General features: G+C 41.3%; 1 protein-coding gene across 1 annotated transcript; it reads right to left on the minus strand.

Moving 5' to 3' along the window:
* Window positions 1-2,497: 2,497 nt before the first annotated feature.
* BCL10 (BCL10 immune signaling adaptor) lies at window positions 2,498-15,229 on the minus strand. The gene is made up of 3 exons (XM_003990271.6): window positions 14,896-15,229; window positions 7,312-7,600; window positions 2,498-4,632 (listed from the first exon to the last, which is right to left on the minus strand). The coding sequence occupies exons 1-3, from the start codon at window positions 14,950-14,952 to the stop codon at window positions 4,277-4,279; spliced, it is 702 nt and encodes a 233-aa protein (XP_003990320.2). The 5' UTR covers window positions 14,953-15,229; the 3' UTR covers window positions 2,498-4,276.
* Window positions 15,230-20,583: the final 5,354 nt, after the last annotated feature.

Below are 20,583 nucleotides of genomic sequence, written 5' to 3' on the forward strand. Positions count from 1 at the left end.
TCCTAGTAGTGCTATTGCTGGGTTGTAGGGTAATTCTATTTTTAATTTTTTGAGGGACCTCCACACTGTTTTCCAGAGTGGCTGTACCAGTTTGCATTCCCACCAACAGTGCAAGAGGGTTCTTGTTTCTCCACATCCTCGCCAGCATCTGTTGTTTCCTGAGTTGTTAATTTTAGTCACTGTGACCAGTGTGAGGTGGTATTATCTCAGTGTGGTTTTGATTTGTATTTCCCTGATGCATCCTCCCTTTTGATACCAATTGCAAGTTTTTGCTAGGACTCACAAAACTCACTGAAAGCTGTTTTACTCTTGGTTGTGGTTTATTGCACCAAAAGGATACAAATTAAAATCAGCCAAGGAAAGAGGTACATAGGGTGGAGTCCAGGAGACTTCCACACACAGGGCTTCCAATGTCCTCACCCCATTGAGGTGTAGACTGTATTAACTTCTTGCGGCAAAGCTATGTGACGGTATGCATGGCGTATTGCCACCCAGGAGGCTCATCCAAGCCTTGGTGTCCAGAGTTTTAATTAGGGTTCAGTCTACATAGACAGTTGATTGCTTACGTGGCTGACCTGTCTCCAGCTCCTCTGTAGGTAAAGCTGATACAGTGTGGCCCAGAACCCCATGAGCATAAAATTTGGGGGAAATACAGTATAATATCTTGAAAACGTATGCAAATTTTATATACTAGTCCTAATACAGCTTTTATTTTAATATATAAAAAATACTAAAAAATTACTTATTATTGAGTGAAACTGACACTAAGATTATCACATTTATCCTGTGGCTTTTAAAACTGGCTCACTGTTGAGTGCCTCTGGAGTTGGGGTACCCAGTTTAACATGAGTCCCTGTTATCAGAGCCACCAACAGCCTTTGTGTGATCAAGTCCAAGAGCTGCTTCTTACTTGACCTTTTTTTTTTTTTTTTTAATTTTTTTTTAACGTTTATTTATTTTTGAGACAGAGAGAGACAGAGCATGAACAGGGGTCAGAGAGAGGGAGACACAGAATCTGAAACAGGCTCCAGGCTCTGAGCAGTCAGCACAGAGCCCGACGCAGGGCTTGAACTCATGAACCGCGAGATCATGACCTGAGCCGAAGTCAGCGGCCTAACCGACTGAGCCACCCAGGCGCCCCCTTACTTGACCTTTTAACAAGGTAGGCCTCCTTCTTGAAACACTTTTTTCTTTTGCCTTTCACTAAGAGCGTGGAGTTGTGGGAAGACCATGGACTGTAGAGCCAAACAGTCCTGGATTTTAATCCTAAATAGCTGTGTGATTTTGACTCATTTACTTTATCCTGAGTTTACTTTACCTCTGCTTTCAGAAAGCCTTCATGAGATTACACTGAACAACTACAGACTAATTTGCTTCTTGGTTTGTTTTTTTTCCTCAAAGTCATAAGTGGGTATGTTTATCCACTGATACAAGGTAAGGCCAGAGCCTGGAACTTTCTGTCCCTTTTATATTGCTTAGGGAATAAGACAGTACCTGTAAGACTTAACTTCCACCTTATACCATACACAGAAATCATTTTTTAATGAATTATATAGCCAAGGGTGACACTAAAACAACTAAGTTTCCAGAAAAAAATGGGATATCATCATGACACCAAGATAAGCGAAGATTTCTAAAACAGGAGACAAAAATCACTAAGCACAAAAGATTGATAAATTACTTAAAGTAAAAAAATGTATCAAAATAAATCCAAAACTCCCAAACAGAACCGAAAAACTTAAAAAAAAAATTGCCATTATCATAGCCTGTTCCTAATCTGCCAGTGTCTGACCTTGCACCAAGAGTAACATGTTGACCAAAGATGCGTAATTACCTCATGCAAAAGTGTGCTCGCCACGAAAAGACATGGAGAAAACTTAGGCTATATGCTATGTGATTCCCACCAGGTGACATTCTGGAAAAAATAAAACAGAGACGCAATAAAAGCATCAGTAGTTGCCAGGGTTGGAAGGGGGAGCGAAGAGGAAGAGATGAGTAAGTGGAACACAGGAAATTTTTAGGACAGTGAAACTATCTAGTCTGATATTATCCTGGCGGATACATGACTTTATGCGTTTGTCAAAGCCTATAGAACTGTACAGCACAGGGTGAATCCTAACGTGAGCTATTAATAATGTCTTAAAACTAGTTCATCAGTTCTAATGAATATACCACAGTAATGCAAGATGTGAAAATGGAAAACAGAGGAAGATGGGGTATATGGGAATTATGTGCTTTCTGCTCAATTTTTCTATAAATCTAAAACCACTCTAAAAAATAAAGGCTACTAATTAAAAAAAAAATTAAAAAGTGAGCTCAGAATTGTTGTCTTTGTATGAAGTGATAATATGGTATCTGTAAAAAGTAACTTTGTCATTGCTGCATTCATCAACCTGTCCAATCTGTCATTCTAATTTATACATTTATGGCAATAGGTGGTTTTCAGTGTCTGAAGGAAAGAAAATTGACATCACAGGATTCAGAAAGCCCAAAAGGCTAGGTTTGTTAAAACATTAATTTTATTATCTGTACAGTTAACAGTCTGAAAGAAAACTCAGTGTTATAAACCATAAATGTAGGTGATACAGCGTATCCAAATTTTTTCGATCTGAGTAAATTCTATTTAAATTTTAAAAAGTAACCACATATCAAATTTTTATTTTCATTAATGAATGAAAAGTCTGCTTCTGCTTTTTAAAGAGATTTCTTCAAATGTAATGTTACTATTTTCTTATGACTTGCTGAAGGTGAGATGTTTCCCTATAATCCTTAGAAAATGTTACACTACAAAAATCATCCAGGCTTGAAAAAAATTTTAAAGCCAATATGCCAATCTTCTTCATGACTGATAAATTCATTAGTCTATCCAGAAATGCAACTTGATCTCACAGCCTGAAGTAATGTGTGTATAAATATTGGCATATATAAAAAAGTATTTTAGGTATTTATTTCCTAATGAAATACTTGAAACTTCCAAAACATCCGCACTACAATTTAAAACCTTTTATTGTTAATAGCATATTCCATCTCTGCTTTTTGAAAGTAATGGAAATATATGAGACATATAATCAGGAAAATAGAATTATAATTTAAATAAAAATAGTGACAGCATAAAATTTATAAAGGTGTAAAATTAGTCAAACTTTGTTATGTAACAAAAAGACAGATAAGGCTAATGGCCACTTGTTCCAAACAATATTAAAGACAGAACTGTCTCACACACACACACACACACACACACACACACACACACACACACTTTGTCCTAGTTATTTCAACTTGTACAGTGGTCTTCATTAAAAGCGAATGAAAAGCACAGAAAAACGTTTTTAAATCTCATCAAATTATATGCAATAGCAGGCTTTTGTCAAGATTTTTATGTAGGAATTAAAATGATAAGCAAAGACTGTGAAAATCCTAAGAAGGTACTATTAGTAAGGCGAGTAAGAAATGTATTTTGGCAAATTGAGATCTTTGGTGGTTCCAACCTCAACATTTCTCTCTGATGTCACCCCACATTAGAAGGGGACTCTGTGGGGTGCCTGGGTGGCTCAGTCAGTTGAGCATCTGACTTCGGCTCAGGTTGTGATCTCACGGGTTTGTGAGTTCGAGCCCAATGTCGAGCTCTGTGCTGACAGCTCGGAGCCTGGAGCCTGCTTCTGATTCTGTGTCTCCCTCTCTCTCTCTGCCCCTCTCCTGCTGGTGCTCTGTCTCTCCCTCTCAAAAATAAAATAAAATAATTAAAAAAAAAAAAAAAAAAAAGAAGGGGACTCTGTAAGTGTCCCTAAGACCAACTGAGTGGGAAAGAGATTCTTTTCAGTACACTGGCAGTTTTCCTGTCAGCGATTGGCTTTATTCCATCCAGAAATAGCTTAATCTGAAAATTTACTGCTGAAGAATTGGAGAGGACTATTAGACCTCGAAAATTTCTAGCACAACTGCACTGAGACATTATTCCCAGCCTGAGACTCTACTCTCAAATAGAGCAATGTTCTCTGTTAGTCTTAAAACATAAAAATGTGAACACACTCAAGATACCTCAAAAATGGAAAGAACAGAAAACACTGAAAATTACACGATCAACATGATTTTCTTTAGCTATCTAAAAGTATGCTTCTTTTATTCTAAAAGACTCTATTTACAAAGTATGCTTCCATTGCATTTTAAAAGACGCATATCAAATGTTAAGTCATTATAGCAATTCTATAAAAAGATTCATATCCTTTCAAATATTTTTTGTCATTATTAAAAAAAAATTAGAAGGCTGTAATCTCAGTCACTGACGCGAAAGAGCACGTGATCGTAAGGGAAGAAACATCTCACTAGAGTTTCCACAAGTTCCTCCTCCTTCTAACTGCAGCTCCGGCGGCAAAGGCGGGGCCCCAGGGTCCCCAGGTCTGGGAAGCGTAGTTGAAGAGAAGGTGGGATTGTCAGTTCTGCCCACTTCTAGAACAGGCAAATTCAAGGAAGACTCCGTAGAAAAAAAGGGGGCTGTGCTAGATTCTCCTTCTGGATGGTATATGACAGTGGATGCTCTCAGTTTTTCAGAGAAATTACTCTCATCTGAATTTGTTCTACAGAAGTTGTTTGTGGCGCCATCTGGAAAAGGCTCACAGCTGCTACATTTCAGTCCTACAATAAAATTATTCAGATGTAAATGAAAAAGTCACTAAAACAAAACAAAACAAACATACAAAAAAAACTCCAGCCCATACCCATCTTGTAAGTTTTGAAGGATTACAAGCTGGTTACCACACAACCAAAAATTTAAATAGCAGTTTATAAATTCTGTCATAATCCGTTTCATGTTTCATTTGCTTTTCCCTACAACCGTGAAGTACACCATTATTTTTTATTTCCTAGATAAGGAAGTCATCTCAAAGAAGCTAAATGACATGCTGTAAATCACATTTAATTTGTGTACTCATATACTTAACTACTGAATGACCTGGAAAAAATTATGTAGCCCCTAAAATTTTTCATAAAGTAAGAAATAGCTTTCACAACTAATATTCTTTAGCATTCTGGCACAAACGCAGTAAGAAACAAACTGTAAACAGGGCATATGCTAAAATTCTATGAGTTAATACCAATTATAGATTCCTGAGTCATAGGGGGTTAGAAGTAGAAGGAATTTTAGAGGTCCCCTGGGATAGCTTCTCACTATCAGAGACGAGAAAATAGAGGCCTCAAATAGTTAAGTCATGCCCAGCATTCTAGAACTACTTCATGGGAAAGTGAGAACTAGAACCCAGGTCTCTTCACATTAAATAATGTTCTGGTTCCCAACCTTAGAGTTTAAATGATAGTGGCTCTTCTGATCAAAGAATTTTACCATATCCAATGGGTATAGGTATCAATTAGCCTCAGGGTGAAAGAATGAACACAAACAAATTTTATCTGTTCGGCTTAGCAAATATTTAACCTGTCTATAGGCACAGAACATCCTGAGTTGACAAATTTTATGGGAAATCTGCAAAGTCTATAAAGTACATTTATATGTCATTTTTTCCCCCACTAGCTTTTCAGCTTCACAATACATTCAGCATTTCTGTTCCATGCTATATAAACAATTTTCTTTTCTTTCTTTCTCTTTTTTAATGTTTATTTATTTTTGAGAGAGAGAGAGAGAGAGAGAGAGGCAGAGAGAGGCAGAGAGAGAGAGGGACAGAGGATCCAAAGCAGGCTCTGTGCCGACAGCAGTGAGTCCAATGCAGGGCTCGAACTCACAGACTATGAGATCATGACCTGAGCCCAAGTCAGACACTCAACTGCCTGAGCCACCCAGGCGCACCTAAATGATCTTCTTAAATGTGCTCAGGAGGGAAGACTTCCAGTGTGTCCCAGTATGGACTTAACAGACTGTGAGTTTCTTAAGAGCAGAGTCCTAAATTACTCATTTCTGTATCCCCAGTGCCTAGAACAGCTGGAGTAGAGCTGTATCACATGCACATTTATCTCAAGTGCTCTGCAGAAAGGCACAGAGAGAGAGAGAGAGAGAGCAGGAGAGAGAGAGAGAGAGAGATGGGGTTTGTGGGGAGAGGAGGATTTAAACAGTGCGGGTAATTCTATGAAGTATTCCAATGGGTCAGGGTGTACTCCAGGGTGAGGGTGAGATGTGGGCGGTGAAATTTGCTAAGCCGTTAATCAACCTCCATTCCCACACCCCTCCTGTCTTACCAGACTGTGACTCTAGTATTTAAAATTACGGATAACTTCTATAACATGATTCTTATAAACATGCCGCCCACTTCATTCTGTGATCAGCAGGTGGAAGAAGAACTATCAGAGTTGGACTTACTATAAAAATACTTCGTCTGGGGCGCCTGGGTGGCGCAGTCGGTTAAGTGTCCGACTTCAGCCAGGTCACGATCTCACGGTCTGTGAGTTCGAGCCCCGCGTCGGGCTCTGGGCTGATGGCTCAGAGCCTGGAGCCTGTTTCCGATTCTGTGTCTCCCTCTCTCTCTGCCCTTCCCCCGTTCATGCTCTGTCTCTCTCTCTCTGTGTCCCAAAAACAAATAAACGTTGAAAAAAAAATTAAAAAAAAAAAAAAAAACTTCGTCTATATATTGTTCTTCGTGTGTGATGTGCATTTTCAGCGGTTATTTTTGAATAGATTGAACTGACATTCTGCTGACTTCAGAAAACAGCTCCTGCGTATACCGGGATTTCATTACAGTTAGAACTCAGATTTCATTACACTCAGAACACTGAGTGATAGTCGTCCACTTTTCCAGTGAAATGACATGATAAAAGGTAAAAACAATGTAAATCAAATGTAATTCTGAAGCTGAAACTTTTTGAATAAAAACAAAATGATCATTTCTGGGTTTTCTGTTTTGTATTTTTCAAGAAAAAAATTTTTTTTTAATTTTAAGTAGGCTCCACACCCAATGTGGGGCGTGAACTCACATCTCTGAAATTAAGAGTCACGTGCTCTACTGACTGAGCCAGCCTGGAACCTCTGTATTTTACTTTTAAAAGCACTGTCAGGGGCACCTGGGTAGCTCAGTTGGTTAAGCATCCAACTTCAGCTCAGGTCATGGTCTTACAGTTTATGAGTTCGAGCCCCGCACCGGGTGAGCTCAAGCCCTGCTCCGGGCCCTATGCTCTCTCTTCCTCTTTCTAACTGCACCTCATGGGATTCTCGCTTTCTCCCTCTCTCTCTGCCCCTCGCTCACTCACATTCTCTCTCTTTCAAAAGTAAATAAATAGCAAAAATAAATAAAAATTTAAAATTCAATAAACATTACAAATAAATGAAAGCATTGTCACATTTAAATGAATTCTTGGCCACTTAAAATAGTTTACCTTTCAGATGTTCTAGTTTTATATTTCTAAGTTTCAGCACTTCATCTGTAATCTTCTGAATCAGGAAGTTCTGTGTTTTTTCTCGCCGAATAGATTCAACCAGCGTATCTAGTCCTTTGGGGTTTTCTTGTAAGTAGTCTAGTAATTTTCCAGCCCTTTTTCTACTTGATGTTCGGCAAGAAATTTCTTCAGTGTCTTCTCTACTGAGTATTTTTTTTGCACGTAGATGATCAAAATGTCTCTCAGCTATGATTTTCTCACACAGGTATACACGTAAATTTTCTAAAGCCTAAAAGATATAAACCATGCTTCAGTGTTTTTGTTTTTTTTTTAAACACCAGAGGAAATCACATAGGTGACTGATTATTAGGTGACTATTATTAGAATCTTAACTGGTGGGAGAAAATGTACTGAAGTCAAGAAACTCAGGCCTACTAAGATCTATGTTATCAAGACAAACGGCCAAGCGGACAGAAGTAGGTCCTAGACTAAACATTGCTCAGTTTCTATGCTGCTTTAATCTCATCTTCACACCTACACACCGAGACCAGGCTATTATGAGGAGGGGGTGAATCTAGAGGGCTTGGGTCGTGGAAATAGGGAAGTCTGCTGCGCGCCTCCACCTTCAGGGGTACAGATGAGAGCAGAGGCTTCCATACATTTTAGTTACCATTTAACAAGGAATCCGAGATTAGTCAGGACCAAAGAGGAGAGCTTAGTGAGGTCTCATAATTTATAACTTTCTCATGTTATATTTGTTTTTGGGACACGGAGAGAGAGACAGAGCATGAACGGGGGAAGGGCAGAGAGAGAGGGAGACACAGAATCGGAAACAGGCTCCAGGCTCTGAGCCATCAGCCCAGAGCCCGACGCGGGGCTCGAACTCACAGACCGTGAGATCGTGACCTGGCTGAAGTCGGACGCTTAACCGACTGCGCCACCCAGTGTTAATTTTCCATTTTTCTAGAGTAAAACAAAATAACAGTAACAATAATAATAACAATAATAATAACAACAGAAACCCTGCACTAAAAGGACTCATAATGTATCTATCTTTGGAGTCAGTTGGAAAGACTAACTCAGTGAGTCAGTCAGTTGGGAGAAGGAAAGCAGAAGGGGTGGGGGTGGGGGTGGGGGTGGGGAGGCAAACGCTAAAGAAATAGTGAATGTTGGAAGGAATTAAAGAAATGAAAAGGAAATCACAGAAAACAGACCTAGATCTGAGAAGTGCCTCAGGAAATTTAATTAGCAGAAAACTGATGTGGGTCCCAATAAATAGCATTAATAATTTGATTCTGCTGACTATACTCTAGCTCCTTCATTTACTAGATATGTGATCTTGGGTAAGTTAACTCCTCAGTGCCTCAGTCTCCTCATCAGAATATTATGAGAAATAAATACATGTAAAATACTTAGAAATGTGCCTGGTAAATAGTAAGTGGTCAATAAATGTTAGTGATGAAGACAGTGATGACTAAATGGACTCACAGGTATCATGATGAGCTAAAGGGAATGGAAGATCTTAGAAATACCCTACCTAGTACATGGTGGCAGGAAAGCAAGCTAGGTGAAGGGTTTCTATAGTTCTCAGGCCACTGAATTCCCACATTCATTTATGTATTCACACAACAAACATTTCGTATATCTAAATACCTACTATGCTATGTGCTGAGCATACAAAGATGAACAAGGCTTGGATCCTGCATGCAAAGGGCACATGGTCTAGTTGGGAGAATACATAACAAACTCAAGCCAGTAATTATAAAACAATGTGAAAAGACCCAGAATTAAAAAAAAAAAAACAAAACACAAGTACTGGGAAAGCACAGAGTAAGCAACTAACTGTACCTCTAGACCTGGGAAGTTTACAGAGGCTATACTTGTAGCATGAAGGTGCACAGAGGGAAACACTAACAAGACTAGGGTAGTTGGGATGAGGGGTGCATGTGAGGGTGGTGAGAAATGAAGCTGGAAAGGAAAACAGGTCAGAGTAGGGAAGAACTGTTATAACATGTTGAGGAAAATACATCTCCCTGTAGCCAAAAGGGTCATCAAAGGTTTATAAATCAGAAGCAATAAAAAAACTTCTGCAGAGGACTGGGGGTTGGGGGGAGCAAAAATTGGGAGACCCATAAGAAGATTGCTGCCATATTTTACATAAGCTATGTTGAGTGTATGAATTTAAGCTGTGGGGATGGAGACAATAGATTTAAAAGCTGAACTCCTCGAGGGGCACGTGGGTGGCTCAGTTGGTTAAGTGACAGACTCTTGATTTCGGCTCAGGTCTGAGCTCATGGTCCATAAGATAAAGCTGCACTATCAGAGTTGTGCTGTCAGAGTGGAGCCTGCTTGGGATTCTCTTCCTCTCTCTCTGCCCCTCCCCCACTGGTGTCCGCACTGTCTCTCAAACAAACTTAAAAAAAATAAATTAAAGGGGCCCCTGGGTGGCTCAGTCGGTTGAGTGTCCGACTTCAGCTCAGGTCATGGTCTCGCAGTTTGTGAGTTCGAGCCCCGCGTCGGGCTCTGTGAGGACAGCTCAGAGCCTGGAGCCTGCTTCGGATTCTGTGTCTCCCTCTCTCTCTGCCCCTCCCCTGCTCATGCTCTGCCTCTCTCTGTCTCAAAAATAAATAAAAACATTTAAAAAAATTAAAAAAAAAAAAGCTGAACTTGAAAAACTCCATCTGCTGTCATTTTTACCACTTAGATGCTGATCATTCCCAAATTTGTATATGCAATCAAGACTTTCCAAAGGTACTTGGACATTTCAAAAGTACTTCATTTAAAAAAAAATTTTTTTTTTATGTTTATTTATTTTTGAGACAGAGGGAGACAGAGTGCAAGTGGGGGACGGGCAGAGAGAGAGGGAGACACAGAATCTGAAACAGGCTCCAGGCTCTGAGCTGTCAGCACAGAGCCGGATGCGGGGCTCGAACCCACCACCTGTGAGATCATGACCTGAGCTGAAGTCGGACGCTTAACTGACTGAGCCACCCAGGCGCCCCTCCAAAGGTACTTCAAATTCAACATGTCCCAAACCAAATTTATTACCTCTGCCTGCCCCTTTCCTCTGATATTCTTTTTTTGTTTTTTAAGTAGGCTCCACTCCCAGTGTGGACTGTAAAGCGGGGCTTGAACTCACAACCCCGAGATCAAGACCTGAGCTGAGATCAAGAGTCTGATGTTTAATCAAGTGAACCAGCCAGGTGCCCCTCCTCTGATATTCTTAACTAATTTGGGAGTACCACCACCCATCCAATCATACAATAAACCTACAACTCATCCTTGACTTCCTGTCTTTCACTCACTTGCCATATCTGATCACCCATCCACCAAGTCCTGCCAATTTACTCCTTATTTTTATTGAATCTGCCCCTTCACTTCATCTCTATTATAAGCATTGCCTTAGTTCAGGTCTTTATCATATGCTGCATGGACTATTAAGAATAGACACCTAGCTGTACTTCCTAGTTCTTTCCTCCCGCTCAAATGTCTCCTTCACACATCTATTAGATCTTCCAGTTTTTCAAGAAAAAAAGTACCATATGAATTTTACTAATATTGAAATACTGTCAGTGAATTTTGTAAAAATTTAAAATAGTGTGTTCCACCAACTTAAAAGATGAAGTTCCTCAACTATGGCAGAACAGTGGAGAGGTCGAGTTTGGCTCTGGATCAGGCCAACTTCAGTTTGGATCTTAAATCTGCCATATACTCCTGTAAGAGCTGGGGTAAGTTATTTAACCCCTCTAAGCTTTGGGTTCCTTACTGAAAAAATAGTGATAAACACTTCCCTTGCAGGACCTTCAGAAGGACTAAGTGAATATGAAGGCTTGACACAGTTCCCAATACACAGTAAGTACTCAATAAATAATAGCTGTTTGATAATGGCAGACAGGGCAATTCATAGTATGGATCCTGCCTACCTCTCCAGCTTAATCTATCACCACCTCCATGTGTCCTGGTACATCATATTCTACCTAAAATTGCTGTTTATCACTCTACAGTTCATTGTGTTTTTACCTTTGTCTTGTTTTCTCCTCTCATACCCAAAGTCCGCATTTATCCTTTAAGATTGAGCACAGTGGGCATCTCCTTCGGGAAGCTTTGCTTAAACTCCCTAGACGGAGTTAGGCACCCCTCTCCTCTGTCCTTGTAGCATCCTGTGCATGTATTTCACTCTTCTATATAGCAGGACTCCACAATTCATTTCCACTGTCTCACTACTCTTCTCAGCTACAGTAACCTCCTGTCAAATCTGATACTTGCCAGTCTTCATCTTCTCAATGGGGTGGACACAGTTGACCACTCCCTCCTTAAAATACTCTTTTCTTGTTTTAGAGGAATACCACACTCTCCTGGCTTCATTCTCATCTCTGTGGCTGTAACCTTTCACTTTGTAAAACTCCCCTATGATCTCCTTTTTCCCTTCCAGCTCTCAACTTCCTAGGTGAACTCATTCAATCCCACATTTATAGTTCTAGCTCAGATCTCCTTTCTGATCTTCAGACTTGTAGGTCTAATAGCTGATTTGACATTTTCACTTACCAATCTAATTCCACTCTCTTTCTCAACTAAATCTATCACCAAGTGATATCATTTCTACTTCAAAAATCCATCTGGAATTCCCTTGTTCCATCCATTTCCCCTGCTTTCACCCTGACCCAAATCACCCATTAGCTCTCAACTATATAAATTCTAAGAATCTCCGCACCGGTTTTCCTCTTCTCACTTCTGCTCTCCTCAGTTCATACAATACGCAAGGAGACTAAAAATATAATTCTTCAATAGGTCCCTATTATACTTGGGAAAAAATCCTAACACTTTATTACCGTCTCTAAGACCCTTTATGATCTAGCTCTAGCCCACCTTTCTAACTTCACCTCAGGGCACCTGCTGCCTTCTGCCTTCTTCCAATTTCCCCAAGTCATCAAGGTCTCGCTTGCTTTAGGTCTTTTGCAAATTCTATTCTGCCTAGAATAGAATTATTCCCCCAGTTCTGTCATATTCTTCAGCAGCCAATTTAAATCTAATCTTCCCTGACCATCCTATTGCAAGTAGATTCCTCCCTGCTATTGTCTCAACACCTGTCTCCTTCATAGTACTTAGCTTAATCTGTAATCATATATTTATTAGCTTTCAACCCTAACGACCTGTATGTTTGAAGCAGGCAAAAACCAGGTATGTTTTGTTCAACTCTGTATATCTTGCACTTATCAGAATGTCAAGTAGTGTTATAGATGAATGTAAAATACATTGCACTTATCCTGTAATTGGAGATTATCGTTTTATGTCTATCTCCCTCCTTCCAAGAAATCAAGCTTTTCAAACTGGGACTGTGTCTTAGTTTTTAATTTTTGAATTGTTAGAATCACCCATGCTTCACAGCAGTATGTAATCCATATTTATGAAACAGAACTAAATTCAACCAAAAAGATGAGGTAAAGAACTAGATGGGGGCAGGAGGTGGGGACGGAAGGAGCACAGTGAAAAAGTGGGATTTTCCAGGAGGATGGGTGGTGGTACACTATCCATCAAGACAGAGAATACAGCAGGGACAGCAAGCAGCTTTGGGGAAGGGATAATAAAAAGTTCAGTTTTTGAGTGTGCAGAAAAAAGAAGTGGATTTCCAGCAGATATTTGGAAATAAGCACCTAGAGCTGACAGATAAGGAAGTCCAAATATGTGTATGATAATTTTATTTTTTTTAATTTTTAAATGTTTATTATCGAGACACAGAGAGAGAGAGAGAGCGAGCGAGCAGGGAAGGGCCAGAGAGAGAGAGGGACACACACAATCTGAAGCAGGCTCCAGGCTCTGAGCTGTCAGCATGGATCCCGACGTGGGGCTGGAACTCACAAACTATGAGATCATGACCTGAGCCAAAGTCGGATGTTTAACCAACTGAGCCATCCAGGCACCCCTGTGTATGATAATTTTAAAACCTTCTGAAGCCATCAACCGTTTTGAAAATAGCATGAAAAAAATTTCTAAGAAAAAAATATGCACATACTTTTTTTTTAATAGACTTCCCGAAACCCATTCATGATTTCTCAAGGTTATGAATTTCTGATATAGCTATAAATTGAAATCATGGAGATGGATAGTATCAATGAACTGATAGGAAAAAAATGAATAAAGACCTGGGAGACACTCCTCATATCTGTGATTGTGTACAGGTTTTATATTTATGCCCACTCCTAACCTCTCACAACCCTTTTTTTTTTAATCAGCTGTAAATTGGGGACGATAACTATTTCCCTCAGAGGCTGCTGTAAAGATTAAATGGAAACATTGCAAAGTGTGTGACAAAAAAACCTGGAACACTGAAGGCTTAATTCTTGACATTCCTGTTTTTACTGGCACAAATTTTATATAAAACAACATTCAGGTATTGTACAGTAGTTATCAGTGTCCCAGTCTTATCTCAAATAGAATGTAAAGCAGAGGCCTGACTGTCCTTTTTTTTTGTTTCCAGGCCCAAGAACCGTACTTTATCCATACAGTAAGTGCTCCATAAATGTCTGAATGAGGAACCCAAGGCACAAATCCCAGTCATAGCCAGTTTCCTTCTACTGATGAGTCATACCAATTGTAATTGTGAGTTCAGCGTAATAAACCTTTCAAGGGAGGGAAAGGGGAAGAATTTAAGGTAGATTAACATTTAAATAGCTGCTGTTTTGTCCAGTTCACAAAGATGATTCTGTATACATACTACAGTGTTAAACCAGAACTCATTTTCTGTTGAGTTTCTGTTTTGGCAGGTTGGTTTTTTTTTTTTTTTTGAGTTTCTGTTTTTAATTTGAAATTATGTAAAGTATTTTAGTGGTACTCCTATAGGTCTCACATGGCAAAACAATTAAAAGCAAAAGAGAAAAAGAAATACCTTAACAAAGTCATTCTTTGCAAATAAGTATTAAGATGTGTGCAGTTCTACAACATCCAAGCAAAAGAGACTAATTTAGGTACTGAGTATTTTCAGCATTTACCTGTATATTAATTTTCGACTACACCGCCCCCCCCCTCAATTTAAATATGTGGGCGTTTGCCTACTAGGGGAATTCCAGGTTGTGCTTTCAGCTGTTGAGCTTCCCCCAACCCCCTTTATAAAAGAGTTTCACATATTTGCTTTGGGATCCTTTGACTTTGCTCCAGGTTGAGCCAACGGCCTAAGGAGTCTGACTCAAGGATGAACCTGGGCAGTCGATTCCCAACAACGCAGCTCCAAAGTACAGCGGGGGTAAAAAAAAAAAAAAAACACCAGAGGAAGAGTGAAGAGTGGGCAAACAGCTGACTGCGAAGAAACGCTCCACTGGACAAGGTTTCAGAAACCCAAGCCCTGCTTTTAGCGATTTAAAACGTAGATTAACAGGTCACGGGGGATCACTTCCACCAAGGCCCTCGGATGTAGGGCTCCCAGCAGTCCTGCGGTGTCTAGACCTTCCGCTTCTCTGACCCGCAGGCTCTTTTCCGACTCGGACTCCCACTCCGGGTTTCCGCTTTCCTTGCCCGCCGGGCCGCAGCCTGCCCCTGCCCCCCCTCCACCCCCGGCCCTCGGCGGCATCTGGACCAGGTTATGCTACTTACGTCCTTCTTCACTTCTGTCAAGTCCTCCTCGGTGAGGGACGGCGCGGTGGGCTCCATGGCGGAGACGAGAGTTAATGCTTCTTCCGGGTCCGGGAGCTGCCGCAGCACCGCCAGGCCAGGCTGGGGGCTTCGGCCTCCGGGCGAAGGGGGAGGAGGGAGGCAGCCCCGGGCTAGAGGAAGAGGGCTGCCCCTTCGAAAACAGAGGGGCTCAGAGCTGAAACCCGTAGAGCTTCCGGCTCCGCCTCTAGGGCCCAGGGTGCTGTAGACTTTTACGTTTCAAAGCGCGCTTAGCGCCGGGTTCCTTCCTCTCCAGGAGACTCGCGCGCAGGTCCCTCCCCTCCGCGAGGCTGGGCCAGCCTTAGAGCCCGCCCCATCTCTGCGTCAGCCAATCTGTGCCCCTGGATCCTTTCAGGCGTGGCTCCGCCCACAGCCCCCGCACTCTATTTGCAAGGAGAGGCCGGTTGGCCTCCCGGTAAGGACTCGTTTCCGTGGGTGGGGCCCGTTGCTCCTCCTGCCGCCCGCCCCCGCCTCGGCAGGCTGCTCACTGGTGGAGGCGGGCTCGACCTGTTTGTACCTCTGGGTTCCTCCCTTTTTCCCAGACCCTGCCCTACAATATCCGGTTGCTGTGTTTGCCCACTAAAGTAGTTAATTTATTTGGTCGCGTACAGATTCGCCCGCATACGCGTACACAATACACACAGACGCAGCTTAACTACAATGTTAAAGAACTTTTTTGAAAGACAAAAAACACTCATAATCCTCCTCCCCCGCTTTAATACTTAATTTAACGTCTGCATACTTTTTGGTTACTGTTTTTTATAATCCTATTTCCTTATTTACTCATCTGTGTAATAAAGACATGTCTACCTTACACCTCTCACAGGGCTGCTGTGAGAATTAAATGATACTATATATGTGAAGTTCTTAGAGGTACTTGGCACACAGTATGAACTCTAAAATTTATTACTGTCTTGTATTACTCATTTATTGAGTTCTTAGTAACATGTTCTGGTCATCTTATCCTGGAAGAGTTATCTTATTTTTATGCAACAGACTGATAGCTATTCCCAGAATGGTATCTAACTACCAATAGAGGTGTATACAAAACAACATGAGTAATGAATAATGTGGGTAAGCTGAAAACAGCCTGGGCCCGAGAGGGTGGTTTGGACGACATGCTAAATAAGCTATAGTATTTGAAGTGGTGAGGGTAGATAGAAATGACAAGAGGACCAAAGGCAAACTTGGGAACTCCAACATCTTTTTTTTTCTTTTTTAAGTAAACTCTACACCCAGCATGAGGCTGAAACGCACAAACCAAGATGAGTCCCATACTCCACCCACTGAGACAGCTAGTCAGGCATCTCTTGAAAACTCTAAGGGGGGGGGGGGAGGGGGGAGGGGGGCGCCTGGGTGGGGCAGTCGGTTGAGCGTCCGACTTCAGCCAGGTCACGCTCTCACGGTCCGTGAGTTCGAGCCCAGCGTCAGGCTCTGGGCTGATGGCTCAGAGCCTGGAGCCTGTTTCCGATTCTGTGTCTCCCTCTCTCTCTGCCCCTCCCCCGTTCATGCTCTGTCTCTCTCTGTCCCCCCCAAAAAATAAATAAACGTTGAAAAAAAAAAAAAAAAGAAAACTCTAAGGGAAGGGAAACAAAAGAACCAGAAAAGAACAATGTTGCCAAACCCATATCAATGTAGTTTTGATCACATAACATTGCATCATAAGCTTTTAACAGGTTACATCATATGTCCTTTTCTATATTGTTACACAGTAGGGTACAATTTTATCTGATTGCTTAATCTTCCCACATCTTGGTATAACCCAATTTACTTAACCATTTGTGCTTTCATTTCACAAACATTTATTGAATGTCAACTATATGCCACATACTGTTCTAGGTCCTGGGGAAATAGCTATGAACAAAATAGATAAAAATTCTTTTTTTCCTGGAGTTTAATTCTAGCATACATGTATTTGGGGCAGGCCAGATAGACACTTGAAAAATGATATGTAAAGTTATCTTATTATGTTAGAAGATGACAAATGCTAAGAGAAAATACAAAACAGAAAAGTCAGATGATGGTGTCTGGAATGGTAATATTAATTTTTTTTATTCAAGTAAAATTAACATACAGTGTTATATTAGTTTCAGGTGTAGAATGTAATGATTCAACAATTCTATACATTACTCAGCACTCAGTGCTGGAGTAGTAACATTTAAAATACGGTGGTTAGCGAAGACCTCACTGAGAAGGGGAGATTTGAGTTATCACCTGAAGGAAGCGAAGGAACGAGTCATGTGGACATATGGAGAAAGAACATTATGAGTAGAGGAAACAGCCAATGAAAAGGATTCAGTGGGGCAGGGCAGGAGATGAGGTCCTTGTGTGCTACTCTGAACGTGTACTCTGACTTTACTCTGAGTCATATGGGTGTATTCTGAGTCAAACGGGAAGCCACTGCAGGGTTCTGAGTAGAGGAGTGACATGATCCGATTTATGATTTGAAAAAGGAACACTTTCACTGTTGCTTTGAGGGGAAGGAATGAATACGGAAAGGGGGAGAGCAGTGAGGGCACGGTCCCTGAAATCCAGGCCCCGGAGGTGGTGGCTCAGGCCAGGGGTAGTAGCAGCGAGGGGGGTGGGAACCTTTGGAAGATAAGTGGGGACGCGATTTCATTTCCTTTTAAAAGGATTGCTCTGGCCGCTGAGAGTACACTGTAGGTGTAAGGGTGGAAGCAGAGACAGCCAGAGGCTACCACAGTGATCTAGGGGAAGATAAAGGTGGCACGACCAGAGTGGGAACAGTGGTGAGCACTCCCCCAGGGTTACTTTATTTCCAGTTTTTCATTGTTATTAACAATTTTGTCCCCAATGTTTTCATCTACCTATCCTCCATCCTTTTTTCTTATTTTTTAAATTAAAAAAAATTATTATTATATTTATTTATTTATTTATTTATTTATTGTAGCGCAAGCAGGGGAGAGGGGCAGAGGGAAAGAGAGAGAGAGAATCTCACACAGGCTCCATGCTCATCATGGAGCCCAATGTGGGCCTTGATCCCACGACCCTGGGATCATGACATGAGATGAAATCAAGAGTTGGACGCTCAACTGACTGAGCCACCCCAGGCACCCTATCCTTTTTTCTTTTGAATGATCGTCTCTCTTGCATAAATTCTCAGGAGCAGGAGCACAGAACCCAAGGAAATGTCTTTTCATTTATATTTCCACAGCTTCTTTTCAACGTATTGATCCAGCCGTGTGTGGGAATGAACTGTTTTGCCACAACTATACAAGCTCTGCTCACAAAGGTGGGGATTTAGCACCCATCAAAGTAAAGGGATTTGAATGATGCTGCTTTGACACATCCATTTTGGGCCAGCCATTAGGAGGTGGTTGCTCTTCTATTGTTGTTCTTTGTAAAAAGAAAACATTTAAAACACACCACACTATTTAAAGAAAAATACTACAAACACCTATGCTCACTACCAAGATTTGACAAATACTGATATTTTGCCACATTTGCTTCTGTTACGGCTACTGATTACCAAATGTTAGTGACATCTCTGATTCTTGAGACTTCTTTCATGACCCTTGCTATATATCTCTTTTCTTGCTGTTGACCATTATTTCATTTCTGACACCTCTAACCTCCTTCTATCCTCCATATGCAGTTCTTTTTTCAAAAGTTAAGTGTCTGCTATGTCAGAAGCAGGAGTTATGGACAGAGGATTGGGGACTGAGTGGGAATGGATGAGGAGCTTGGGAATTTTTTAAAGCTGAAAGGTTAATATTTTGTTTTTGAGGCCATGCCTCAATGTTCCCAAGTGGAATAGTCTGTGTCAAAGCAGCCACATCTGAATGTCATGTGCCTGATCACAGAGCTGGTTCATGGCAGGCCTTGCAGTCTCCAGTCTTGGCTTTCTTTCTAGTGCACGATACTTCCTTCATAGTCGTATGTATTTCCCCTTTTCTGCTAAACCACAGGTTCAGACTGTAATCAAGTTTGGGCCCCTTTCCAAGAAATAGCCCTGCCCATTCTCTACCTTGCAATCATTTTACCTCTTCCCCACCCCCCTCCATCCCCACCTTGAGTTCTGGGTGCACCATCCGTCTCCTACTGCGAAATACGAGGCATCTGAGAAATGTACCATGAAGGACACAGTTTAGGTGCTGCAGACGCAGGACAGCATGTCATAGTGGCTAAATATGAAGAGTTAGCCACTGACAGACTCAGGCTGGTGTATTAGTGTCCTAGGGCTAGGACTAGGGCTGCTGTCACAGATTGCCACAAAGTGGGTGACTTAACAGAAATTTATCTTTATTCATTTATTAAACATTATTTATTTGCTTATTTATTTTTGAGAGAGAGCACAACTGAGCAAGGGGCAGAGAGAGAGGAACAGAGAGAGAATCCCATGCAGGCTCCGCACCGTCAGTGCAGACCCTGAAACTGGGCTCAAGCTCACCTGAAGTGGGGCTTGAACTCACAAATGGTGAGATCATGACCTGAACCGAAAGTCAAATGCTTAACCGACTGAACCACCCACCAAAACAACAGAAATTTCATCTCTCGCAGGTCTGGAGGCTAAAAGTTCAAAATTGGCAGGGCCATGTTTCCCCTGAAGACTTCAGGGAAGACTGGTTCCTCGCCTCTTCTGAACACCTGGTGGTTGCCAGCAATCCCTGGCTTTGGCAACATGACTCTAATCTCTGCCTCCGTGTTTACATGGCCTTCTCTGTTTTCCTACTGTATCTTTGTTTCCAAATTTCCTTCTTCATCTTCTTTTTAATGTTTATTTATTTTTTGAGTGGGCGAGAAAGAGAGAGAGACTGCACACGCATGGGAGAGAAGCACAGAGGGAGAAGACAGAGAATCCAAAACAGGTTCTGCACTGACAGCAGAGAGCTGATGCAGGGCTTGAACTCACAAACTATGAGATCATGATCTGAGCTGAAGTCAGACGCTTAATTGACTGAACCACTCAGGCACCCCCAAATTTCCTTCTTCCTATAATGACACTAATCATTGGATTTAGGCCCACTCTAACCTAGTATGACCTTATCTTAACTCGAATGCATCTGTGAAGACATTATTTTCAACTAAAGTCACATTCCAAAGTTCCAATGGACATGGATTTTGGGAAGACATCATTCAACTTAGTACAGTTGGATTCTAAATTTGTCAATTATCAGCTATCTGACCTGAGAACAATTAATAAGCATTCATTAACTAACTAACATCCCCATAACTATCATAGGGATGCAGAGGGAGGGAAGAGGAAACCATTTTTGACTGAGGTATATTTAAATTGGACAAGAGGACTTTAATAGATGGCACTTTAACTGCTATTTAATGATTTATTCCAACACTTTCTGCCAGATACCAGGTGCCAGGTTGAGCAATGAATTCTATTCCAAGTGATTGTGAATTACACATTTCCTCTAAATAGTTGGAGGAAAAAAGTGGCCAGTTCTGAGCCAGACACTTCTGGGTTTTAATGGCGAGACGATCTGTAGTGGAATTCAGACAGTTTAGCTCAGGAACTTTGTGAACTTTCCAAGCAGTCTGTCCCAGAAGTGGCTCCCAGTTTAGGAAAGAAAGACCAGGAGGGTGCAGGTAAGCATGGGCCTAAACAAATACTAGGAGGACATTCATAAGTACATCCTGAGACTAGGACATTGTTGG

This window comes from Felis catus, chromosome C1 (genome assembly GCF_018350175.1).
Source record: "Felis catus isolate Fca126 chromosome C1, F.catus_Fca126_mat1.0, whole genome shotgun sequence".
In the NCBI taxonomy this organism is placed as follows: Eukaryota; Metazoa; Chordata; class Mammalia; order Carnivora; family Felidae; genus Felis; species Felis catus.

Excerpts from the sequence above, each read along its gene's own strand:
- BCL10 (XM_003990271.6), bottom strand. The coding sequence starts at position 14,952 with ATGGAGCCCACCGCGCCGTCCCTCACCGAGGAGGACTTGACAGAAGTG. Across the intron at positions 7,601-14,895 it reads TGACAGAAGTGAAGAAGGAC|GCTTTAGAAAATTTACGTGT; the intron begins GTAAGTAGCATA and ends TATATCTTTTAG. Across the intron at positions 4,633-7,311 it reads AAAACTAGAACATCTGAAAG|GACTGAAATGTAGCAGCTGT; the intron begins GTAAACTATTTT and ends ATTTTATTGTAG.